Source organism: Fusarium verticillioides, chromosome 8 (genome assembly GCF_000149555.1).
Source record: "Fusarium verticillioides 7600 chromosome 8, whole genome shotgun sequence".
NCBI lineage: Eukaryota > Fungi > Ascomycota > Sordariomycetes > Hypocreales > Nectriaceae > Fusarium > Fusarium verticillioides.
The window spans coordinates 1,385,476-1,397,020 of NC_031682.1; the positions used below are offsets into that span (position 1 = coordinate 1,385,476).

An 11,545-nucleotide genomic window follows, 5' to 3' on the forward strand; every position below is an offset into this window, starting at 1 on the left:
CCTGCCGAACCTCGCACATTCCTTCAGTTCCCAGTGATGACATGACAAAACGCAAGGAAATATCAGGCAGAACTGGTCCTAGCACAGATTATTCACTGACAGGATCAAAACGCAAGCGTGATGGCGACGAGAGCTCAACAGCCGAGAGTTCGACTTCAAGTCAGCCAAGCAGCTCGAAATCTAACCGCGGAGGAAATAGGAGGAAAGCACGGCCGGCCCTTCACAGAGAATCCAGTAGTGTACTCGTACCCTGTGCTGTGGAATGGCCAGAATTGTTTAAGAAGGTTGAACGAACGCATCGAGCTCTCAATCTTGTCTACACCTTTTGCACCACACGAAAACATCTCGCCACGACATTTGCCACTATAAAATCTGCCGTTGAAGCCCATATCAAACGGGAACTATTGGTCGATGAGATAGCTTCCATGGTAGCGATTCGCCCTGAGGGTCTTTTCTTTGCATATGTTGACGAGAACATGCTGCAACTTGACGTGAAAGGCACTGAAAGGGACGAAGTCTTCCGAACTGGCAAATCATTCAGGTCTCAGGCTCCTGCGCATGATGCTTCAGTGGGCGGATATACTGGTATGGATGGCATTGACAAACAACATGATCGGAACCTTGAACCTGCAGGACGAGAAGTCCTTTTCCTCGAATTCATTGATGGCGATCTGAAGAGACAAGTCCCAGGCAAGTCTGGCGAGCCAACGAAGCCGAATCGAAAATTGAGAGACGAGCAGCTGAGAATGCCCGTTTTCAGCCAGAAACAGATGACCAGTTTGATCGAGAGGCGTAACCAAAGATTCACCAATGCTATTAATGCCTTCCTCAACAAATGCTCCGAAGATGGGACTGATCCACTTGAAACTCTCAAAGAACAAACACAGGCATACATCCCGGTCCCTTCTGCCCAAGAAGAGTTTGCCCCAGAAAAGGCAGCCGATTCAATACCAGAAAGCATACCAAAGGAACGAAAGACAGTGCCAGAAATCGTACAGGAGCTCAAGGAGAGCCCCTGGTATACTGGGCAGATTGTCCCTGATGGACATCGAGTATTTGAGAAGCAGGAGGCTGTGTATGGAGACCTCGACTTTCTTTTGAGTCAGGATTTGGTCAACGCTCTATATAACGCCAAGGGAATCACACAGTTTTATGCGCATCAGTCAGAGGCTCTCAACAGTCTCAATGATGGAAAGCACGTCGTAGTGTCAACATCGACAAGCTCTGGCAAGAGTTTGATCTATCAGCTCCCGGTTATTCGTGCCCTCGAAGAGGACTACAACTCCAGAGCAATGTACATCTTTCCCACAAAAGCCTTGGCACAGGATCAGAAAAGGAGTTTGAAAGAGATGATGAGTTATATGCCTGGTCTTGAAGAGACTATGGTAGAGACTTTTGATGGGGATACTCCAATGGCTGAGCGCAATGAGATTAGAGAGCAAGCAAGAATCATTTTTACTAATCCGGATATGCTTCACATTACCATATTACCTCAGGAAGAACGATGGAGATCTTACCTGAAGAACTTGAAATATGTCGTTGGTAAGCACTTCCTTTGATTGACCCTTTCTATATGCATATTAATCGTCAACAGTGGATGAGTTGCACTATTATAATGGTCAAATAGGTTCTCACATGTCCTTCATCATGCGAAGATTAAGGCGAATATGTGCCGCCGTGGGAAACCGGCGCGCCAAATTTATATCGTGTTCTGCTACAGTTGCGAACCCAGAGCAACACTTCAAAACAATATTCGGCATAGACAACGTCCAGCTGATAGATTACGATGGATCTCCATCTGGAAGGAAGGAGTTTTTGTGCTGGAACACTCCGTATAAAGACCCTGGCGATCCTGCCTCTGGCCGTGGCAGCACCAAGTTTGAATGCGCGCGACTGTTTTGTGCTCTGATGCTAAGAGGTGTAAGGATCATAGCATTTTGCAGAGTTCGGGCGCAATGTGAGCTTCTCGTGAGCACCATCAAGCAGGAGCTCGAGAACCTGGGGCGACCAGAATGTACCAATCTGGTGATGGGATATCGTGGCGGCTATACAGCACAAGATCGCCGCAGGATCGAGACTGAAATGTTCCAAGGTCAACTGCTTGGAATTGTTGCAACCACTGCGTTAGAGCTCGGCATTGACATAGGCTCCCTTGATTGTGTCATGACGTGGGGATTCCCTTACACGATTGCCAACCTGCGACAACAAAGTGGCCGTGCTGGCCGTCGCAACAAGGATTCACTTTCGATACTGGTTGGTGACGGATTTGCCACAGACCAGCACTACATGCAGAATCCAGACGAGCTATTCACAAAGCCCAACTGTGAGTTGCAAGTTGATCTGGAGAATATGCTTGTGCGTGAAGGCCACATTCAATGCGCGGCATATGAAATGCCAATACGCCCTAAGGAGGATGCGAAATACTTTGGCAAAGACTTACCGAAGATTTGCATGGAACGCCTAATCAATGATGACATGGGCTTTTATCATTGTCATGATCGATTTCGCCCTGTCCCTGCAAAGTATGTTGCTATACGAGACACTGAAGATGACCACTTTGCTATTATAGACATCACCAATGGTCGGAATGTTGTACTGGAGGAGCTGGAGGCCTCCAGAGCAACTTTTACACTTTATGATGGAGCCATTTTTCTTCATCAGGGCAATCCCTACCTTGTACGAGACTTCCAGCCTGACAAAGGAATGGCCAGGGTGGAAAGGGTCAAGGTTGAGTGGACAACTGTTCAGCGTGATTATACTGATATCGATCCCACGGAGACAGAGGCCATCAGAACAATTTCGAATTCTCGTTCGCATGCTTACTATGGAACAATCAAGATCCAACAAAACGTGTTTGGATTCTTCAAGGTCGACAAGAAGAATCGAGTGCTCGATGCGGTACAGGTAGACAATCCACCAGTCATACGTTTCAGTAAGGGGATGTGGCTCGATGTGCCTAAGAAGGCGATGAGCATTCTCCAAGAGAGACGTCTTCACATTGCCGCCGCGATTCACGCTGCAGAGCATGCCATTATGAGTCTACTGCCAGCCTTTGTTATCAGCATGCCTGGTGATGTACGAACAGAGTGCAAGACGGCAGTGAAAGAGTTTGCAAAACAAGAGTCACAGCGGAAGCGACCAGCACGGTTAACTTTCTACGATGCCAAAGGTGGTGCAGGAGGCTCAGGTATCAGCACGAAGGCATTTGACCATGTCGACCAACTACTACGGGATGCGTTGAAGCGGGTCGAAGACTGTCACTGTGATCGAGGTTGTGTTGAATGTGTGGCATCAGAGCTGTGCAAGCAAGCGAACGAAGTGATGAGCAAAGCTGGCAGTCAAGTGATTCTTAAGACTCTGTTGAACGTCGAGATTGATATGGAGTCACTGCCAATGGGTCCAGAATTAAACATTCCCATAGGTACCGAGACGGTCGTCCTGGCAGAACCTGTTCCGTACCGGGCCAAAGAGACAGCCTTTGAGAATCGCAGCATTAGCTATACCGGTGAATAAATATCAACATGACGGCCCAGGTTTACGTGTCGCTATCACTGCCATTTTGTTGACTGCTTCGAATACAGCTAACTTGGCAATGCAACCCCCCCTCCCCCCCCAAAAAGAACATTAAAAAAGAAAAAAGGAAAAAAGAAAAAGAAAGAAAAAGAAAATATACCTATCTACCTTCGTTCCGAGTAATGACTGCAGATCTCCAGTCTCTGTTATGTGCGGTCCAGGTCCACGCGCGAGCTTCGTTTCCTCGACTCTTCAAGCCATTTTGGAGTCCTTTATCCTTCAGGCTGGACTTCTGCTTTCGGTTCCCAAAATTGTTTTCGCCCTGTTTGAAATCACTATGCCCTTCTTCTATGGCAAAATACATCAGACTATAATATCAACTGTGCAGCAGTACAGACTTCAGTTTACAGGTTGCAGGATGGTTATAACTCAACTGAATCGTAGACGAACCGAGTGAAGCCCTCTCTGATGTTGCCGAATACTCGAATCCACGTCCCGGGTAGTCACGATTTAAGCTTATCTCGTCTGACTCCGGTAGCAGTCCCTGGTGTCATCTTAAGCATATAGGGTTTCTTGATTCTTTCCTACACTGCATTGCCTGCTCACATATGGTGATGTACACCAACACGGCCAAAAATTGGTCAGGGTTAGCTGCACAAACAGCGCGAGGCCGTCAGCTCCGGCATTTGTGATATCAGAATATTACACAGGAACTACTGTAGCAAAAGAGTATTTGCATAGTGGCATGCAATTCTACTTCTGGGCGTCAAGCCGTAAGAGATGGGTGTTTGAATGGGAGTGTCGGTAGACGGGAAACCGGCACAGAGGATCACAGAATAGATGCCCCTGTCTGGCTGATGAACAAGGCTTTTCCAAGTCTAGCGCCTGGGGTGTGATTTGGTGTTGCTGAGGTGGCCTGTATGGGGTAAGATGGCTTGGGTCTAGACCTCGGAAGGGTAAAGTTTGAAGGATATGAAATAAGGATAAAAACAAGAATAATTTGAATGGCACCAACTAGGTAGGTACTGTAGTTAGTTACGTAGGACACCACTGTTGGTATGACGAGTAGAGCCAGGGATAGGAGAACGAGTGAGAGTGCGATAAGGCTGCTTTTTATGGTGAGAGAAATGCTCTGTACAATGATGTCGTCTGGACAGCGGCTAAAACGTCAGTGACGTAGCTGGACTAAGATCCAAGGCACCGCCAAGCAATGCCCCCGAAAATTAACGGTTGGGCCCGTCTTGGCCTTCCTAGAGTCGAAACTTGGCAGGGCACAGAGTATTCAGTATTGTGGGTGACCGCATCTTCATCATGCTGGAGCTATCTCATTGGCTCACGAGGTCATGGGAGATTTAGATGAGCCGTGAATGGATCGAGAGATCTAAAGGGGGGTTTATTACATAGGTACGTACCTACCTTAGGTTAGGTCTGCCGAGACGGGAGGTGTGAAACATGGAGCTTGTGCTATGGATAGCAATCAATGCATTGAATATCTTACCTAGGTTAGTACATAGGTACCTACCTTAGGTAGGTAGGTAGGTAAGGTAGGTAGAGAGGATCGACTGGGAGCGAGTGCCTTGTTACAGCAGTGCTTTCCTCGTCTCTCACATCCAATCCATTAGGTTATATCCATCCATCCCTTCCCCCTTTTGCTACGCGCTTGGTCATCTTTCTCCTCCGTTTTATTTATCTGCTAATGACAACTCCCGTCCAGCCGTGTCTAAGGTACTAAGTAAACACACTACCTAGGTACCTATCCAATCTGTGTCACCCTGGGCGGTCTGGCAGCTGGCTCCCTCCCACAAGCCCCCAGGTCCTAGTCCCCGGCCTCGACCCTTCTCTCTCGGAAATTCTGGGATAACTAACTACCTACCTATACCTGAACTGCACTGTACTGCACTGAAGTGAACATAACTGAGGTACGGTACAAAAGGCAGCCAACATGCCTCGAGAGCGCTCCTCTTCGCGCTCCCACCGACATCGCTCATACAACTCTCCCGACATGCGACAAGTCTCATCCGACGACCATACTCTCCCAGTTCCAAACACATATAGCGAACACAAGAGAGGAGAGAAAAGAAACCGCAGCAACGGCAAAATGTCTCGATATATCAAGCCTGCGGGCGAGAGTGGCCGAAAGGGCTTCCATCCCATTCACTTTTCCAAGATCTCGTTCAGATCAACCAGTCGAGCAAGTTTGCTTTGCAACTTCCTCTGGCCTTTCGTCCCTGCTGCTATTGCTGTTCGCTGTAAGTATTTCCAACAAACATCTCGGCTCCTGTGTAGACTTGAATGACTCACGCGTGTCAGATGCTATGCCCGACAATCATACCACTATTTTCGCACTGGCCTATATCGCCATGGTACCGTGTGCCAACTTGATCGGATTTGCGGGCCAGGAGCTTTCACGAAAGCTGCCTCATGTCTTGGGAGTCCTTCTCGAGATCACGTATGCTCCTCATGGATGTGGACCCGAGAAACAGTAACTGATTCGTTTACTTCTAGCATTGGGTCTATCGTTGAAATTATTCTTTTTATGGTTCTTCTTTCCAAGGACATGTTTTTCGTTATCAAGGCTGCCATCATGGGTTCAATTCTTGCTACCATGCTACTCTGCCTCGGTGCTTGCTTTTTCGTCGGTGGGTTGCTGAAAGAAGAGCAAGAATTCAACGAAGCTATCAGTGAAGCTGGAAGCGGACTACTTCTAACTGCGTCAGTTTACTTTCCAGATTATTTCTCTTCCTTTCAATAACTGACTGATTCATAGTGGTGTTGTCCTTGCCCTTCCCACTGTCTTCGAGTACGGTGTTGGCAATGGCGAGCCCCTTACCGCCGCAAACCTCGACCACAAGACACTCCAAATCTCGCGCATCATCTCAGTTCTTCTGATCATCGCCTACCTTGTATATGTTTTTTATCAGGCTCGAACTCACCATGGTATCTACGCTGCTGTATTCGAACAGGATGAGCACAATGATCGAGACAAGCACAAGGACCAAGCAAAGGCCAAGCTCACCCTCACTGAGTGCATCATCGCTTTGGTCATTTCCGTAGGCCTTGTTGCGTGGACGGCGGTTATTCTCGTCATGCAGATCGAATATGTCATCGAAAGGGGCGATGTCAGTGACGCATTCATGGGTCTTATTCTAGTTCCACTTGTTGAGAAACTGGCGGAGCACTTGACTGCCATCGATGAGGCCTGGGATAACCAGATCAATCTGGCAATGTCCCACGTGCTTGGGGCTACATTACAAACTGCTCTCTTCAACGCTCCTCTTGCCGTCGTTGTCAGCTGGGGCCTCAACAAGGGTCTTGATCTCAACTTTGCAGTTTTCGACCTCGTTATGCTCATCCTCGCCATTCTGACCGTTGGTAGATTCCTTCAAGATCAGAAGAGCAACTACCTGGAAGGTTTTCTGCTCATCGTTCTTTACGTTGCAATCGCCGTTGCAGCATACTACTATCCAAACCCAACTGGCCATGGATCTGAGGGAGCCGCTGAAAGTAGTTCTGAGGGTGGACATTGATAGAATCACGACCGATCCGTTTGAGTGCATCACCGGTTCTATTCAACCTATTACGATTTTATGACCAGGAGTCCCTTTCCAGTTTGGTGTTGCTCAAGGATAGCCTGTCTGCAAAGATGCACAGAGTTGGTCGTGGAAGCATGTATAGTATACTATTTGTTCATATGTACGTTCGTCAACTCTGATCTCGTAGAGCTGGCAAGGTGTCCCAAAAATAATGTATCTTTTAAACGCCATCTCCCTCACACCTCATCAAAAGGGGAGAAGAAAAAAAGCATCGTTACATACGTAGGAAGTCCACTTTGGCCATCAGACCGTCGCCTAAAGATTCTTTTAGAAGAATACAAAATCATATGATTTGAAACCCATGTCCAGGAATGAGGCCTCAACAGCCTTAACCATCGGTGGAGGCCCACAAACAAGCACCAACTCGTCACCCTCGCCACTTGCCTCGGGTAGAACCATTTGTTCAGGAGCAAGAGCTTGATTCACAAAACCCTGGAGGCCATTCCAGTCGGGTGGGGGGTTAGAGAGGGCATTGACGACTCGGCATCTTGCAGGGTTGGCAGCCTCCAATTGGTCGAGCTCTTCCTTACAGAGAATATCGTCAACACTCCGGTTGCCGTTGAAAACCAGACATGGTGTCGTGTCGTTAGGATTGTGCATGACGGCGCGGAGTACTTGGCGGATAGGGGTAATTCCAGAACCACCGCAGACCATGATGAAACGGCGAACACGACGTTCTCTGTCATTGATTGTGCAGAGCCCGTTGCCATGGTAGACAAATTTGCCCGTAGGCCCCTTGAAGTCAACCCAGTGGCCAATAGGAAGGGCATCGAGTGCTTGTGTCATGACACCGCCCTTGCGCTGGGGAGTATCATAGTAGATCTTGATAAGAATATCCAGACGACCACAATCTGAGCCATCGGAGTATGGTGTGTATGAGCGGATGATGGCCTCACGGGTGGCAGGGTCACGAAGACGCATCATAAGATGCTGGCCAGTGGGAAGGCCAATCTTCTGGCCTTCGTGATTGAGCTTGAAGGAGAAGATCTTCGTATCTGGTGAGATGGATGTCTTTTTATCGAGAATAGCTTTGCTCCATGTCTTGGGCTGGAGGAACACTTCTCGGTTTGCGTCATCGCTCGTCTTGGTAGCATCACCACTGAGAATGGCACGGGATTCTTCATCGAGGGTGCCAATATGATATGCAGGCAGCATGGCTTTTGCATTCTCGCTGTCTGAGGCAAACGTTAGTGAACATTTCAATGGACTTGGTGTGATTAGGTGGGACTTACGAATGGCCATAAATTCTTCAGTAGCATCTTGACCAGCGGCACCAAAGATTGATGCTGCACCGCCGGGGTGACCAGAGAGGTAAGGAGTGCCATCGTACACTTCACCCTTGACAACGAACCAAGGCTCTTCTTCACCACTGTGCGCCTTGAGCTCTTCCATGGTGATCATTCGGTTGATCCGAGGGTTGGTCATGCAGATCTGCTTCTCAGGCTCCTTTATGACGACCTCTTGAACTTCACCAGGAGCCTTCTCGCCCCAGTAGCCGTTGGTAAGATTACCGCCGGCCTCCTTGACTCGCTCCATCCAGCCCTTGATCTTTAAGGTAGCGTGAGTGGGATGCTCGAAGCGAAGTGCATCATCCTCCTTGTGGATCACGATTCGGAACCATGGGTTGTTCATCATGCCCAGTACGCTCCAGTACATATCTCGAGGCTGTACGTTCATGGACTCGTCCATAGCACGCATCATTATATCATCTGCACTCTTTAACTCATCCAGAGGAATGTCAAGATCCCAGAAGCACCAGCAGAATGATGTCTCACGCCACCACATGTCGACACGGCCCCCGTAGAGGGTATCACCCTCAGGGGCGTTGCGATAGTCATCCTCGGGGTATCGGATGTTTGCGAGTCTCCAAGATCTACCTTTGTCAAGGGTAACTTCGACTCGTGTGATGCGTCTTCCGCCACCACCGTAGGCATAACCTCGCACCTTATAACTTGCCGGAGCGCCCGTGAACGGGACCTTCTCTTCATGGGCAGGGTAGCAAATGGCACTGTTAGTGCTAAGGTCGTAAATGGCATACTTCTCATCCTTCCAGACCTCGGGCAAATTTGCACTCTCTTCAGGCGAGATCATGGTGGGTAGGACTCGGTTGTCATAGATGTGGTACCAGTTGTCGCTAGGCTCTTGTGTGACAGTAATCTTCTTGAGCCACTTAATGCTTCGGCCGCCTATTTGCCCAGGAATGACTATACGAACAGGCTTGCCGTGGTCTGGATGTAAGGTCTTGCCGTTCATCTTGTGAGCCACCATAACACCTCTGTTGGGATCCATGCACCAGTTGAGCTTGATGGATGTACCATAATAGCCATTGGGTAACTTGTCTGCTCCCTCGAAGCAAACAAACCGGGCCCCGCGCTTGGGCTTTGCTGTAGCGAGCAGATCTCCGATGGCAACACCGGTCCAGAGAGCTGTTGACAGGCCGGCAGCCCCCCAAGAAAAGCCCTTGGTCTTCCGTACAATGTTCTGCTCCTTACGGCGGTTTCCAGCGCACACGAATGTCACTGGATAAGTCAATTGCTGGTATTCGTTGATAAGATCTCGTACGTTCATCTTGATGGGGTTTTCGACAAGGCCACTTATTTCGAACTCCCAGTCGAGGATATCATCATCTTCACACCTAGGAACATGTCCGTGGTTACGGACATAGTGAAGATTCTCGCTGGTTAGGAAACCTTCATCGTATAGGTCGCTCAGTGGTGCCTCAACGTTGAAGGGGTGGACTCCAGTTAGACGAATGAGACGTGGATCTCTCTCAACAAAGTTGTCGGGGGTTTTGAGATCCTCCTTAAGGACAGACTTTGGTGAGCATTTTGGAGGTAGAGGATAAGGCTTGATATGGTCGAGACAAGGGGATTCGATTGATGAGAGTTCTTGTAGATCGTGATAGCTACCTATCCGAGATGGCTTTGCTGTTCCTGGAGGAGTTGGGGGGAGGCTGTGGGTATGTATATGGGCTGGGATAGGTTCAGAGTTTTCAGGTATCTTTCCCTGTTGTAGGAGGGTTGTTGTTGTTGTTGTTGAAGTCTCCATAGTGTATCGAGATATATATGCCAGTTGTGAAGAGGACTCAAGAATGGTTACACAACCAAGTGTATTGATAACATTGTTTGAATTGAAATTAGTCTAAGAGGCAGCAGAAAGTGCAGTATAATAAGTCTTATCGCCGGTGATCTGACGTGATGGCACTGCCGCTTGTCCGTTTCGTGGGCCTAGGGCCCCCTGAGGTTCTCCGTTTGGATCTGCTGAGGCTTGTTTCATGATATCCGTGTTTCTCTGTTTCCCGCGAGGAGATGCAAGTTACAATTGAGTGGATGCACTGGGCTCTGGTCTGATCCCGCGGAGGTTGAGGAGTATGCGTTATCAGGAGATAGAGGCGATGGGCGAATCACGTCTGTTCCTTAGCTGATTGCCCCCGGAGATGTCTGAATCACTGAGGGCCCACATTGCAACTGGGCTGATAAAGGGGATCAAGATAGTGGGAAACAACCTGAGGCAGCGCATAGATGAGCACTTGTCGGTAATGTCTCGTGCATTATAGGCGATCAAGTTTTCTGCCCGGAGATGCTAAATATCTCGAGATCGTGGGCATATTTTCCGTCCAGATTTGACCATGGTCATACTATCAATGGATAAAGTTGAGGTTGAAGGATTATGATGAAGCAGGAAATGATATGCTCTAAGTTGTCGTGAATGATGTGTGGTCTATGCTGTGTAGGCTGGAATTTTTAACTATTCCAATACATTATGATACCTCAAAGAATCAAACGATGTAATTATTTGTGAGGTTCGAATGGTCTTCATCTTTGGACACACTGATAACGCTTGGTACTCGGTCTCTACATATGTAAGCTCAAAGATCGAGTCAAGCAAGGCCTTTATCGAGCAGACGCTAGAACATTGTTCCGGCACTTTGGTTCAGCACAAACCTGGCCTACGTAACGACTACATAGTAGCCCTACAGCCCAGCACTTGGTATACTGACCCGACTCTATGTACACCAGAGACGAGTAGCCTAACCTGGAGCTGATCAACACTCTAGTAGGGTTCACTATGTACATTGATATTTACGCTCTAGGGATGCTGTGAGTTCCCCAATCTGATACGTCTTATTATACAACTCTCAATAAAATCGTGATGCAATGACTGAATCCCAACTCTGAATACACTTTTAGTAGAGCGTTTGCAGCCTTTGTATTTAGACCCCAAGTCTTGCATCACCATGAACATCTTGTGGCTGAAAGTTATTGATTGCGAGTTCATCAGGTAAGTACCTATAGTACCTTACTGACCTTAGCTTAGAATTCTAATGTACTAGGTACCTACCTAAGGAATCCTGATTTACATGTGGTTGAAATCAACCTAAGCTTCGATGCGATTAGGGATACCATTATGATTTTGATGGCAGGCGAAACTTGACCCCA

General features: G+C 48.2%; 3 protein-coding genes across 6 annotated transcripts; 2 read left to right on the forward strand and 1 right to left on the reverse strand.

Annotated features, from left to right (window-relative positions):
• Positions 1 to 41: 41 nt before the first annotated feature.
• FVEG_07300 (DEAD/DEAH box helicase) lies at positions 42 to 3,513 on the forward strand (the record flags this gene model as incomplete). Its single annotated transcript, XM_018895903.1, has 2 exons — positions 42 to 1,542; positions 1,595 to 3,513. 2 exons carry the CDS (start codon positions 42 to 44, stop codon positions 3,511 to 3,513), a joined length of 3,420 nt encoding a protein of 1,139 aa, XP_018753259.1.
• Positions 3,514 to 4,887: 1,374 nt separating this feature from the next.
• On the reverse strand, positions 4,888 to 10,719 carry FVEG_07298 (nitrate reductase [NADPH]). Of its 4 annotated transcripts, none has more exons than XM_018895901.1 (4): positions 8,339 to 10,719; positions 6,271 to 8,281; positions 5,815 to 6,214; positions 4,888 to 5,753 (listed from the first exon to the last, which is right to left on the reverse strand). In XM_018895901.1, the coding sequence occupies exons 1-2, from the start codon at positions 10,152 to 10,154 to the stop codon at positions 7,374 to 7,376; spliced, it is 2,724 nt and encodes a 907-aa protein (XP_018753257.1). In that variant the 5' UTR covers positions 10,155 to 10,719; the 3' UTR covers positions 4,888 to 5,753; positions 5,815 to 6,214; positions 6,271 to 7,373. The 4 variants fall into 4 exon arrangements, with proteins under 4 accessions (XP_018753257.1, XP_018753256.1, XP_018753254.1 ...); XM_018895900.1 differs by having other exon boundaries at positions 5,815 to 6,217; XM_018895898.1 differs by having other exon boundaries at positions 4,888 to 6,211.
• On the forward strand, positions 5,456 to 7,040 carry FVEG_07299 (Ca2+:H+ antiporter; the record flags this gene model as incomplete). Its single annotated transcript, XM_018895902.1, has 4 exons — positions 5,456 to 5,762; positions 5,824 to 5,962; positions 6,019 to 6,225; positions 6,281 to 7,040. 4 exons carry the CDS (start codon positions 5,456 to 5,458, stop codon positions 7,038 to 7,040), a joined length of 1,413 nt encoding a protein of 470 aa, XP_018753258.1.
• Positions 10,720 to 11,545: the final 826 nt, after the last annotated feature.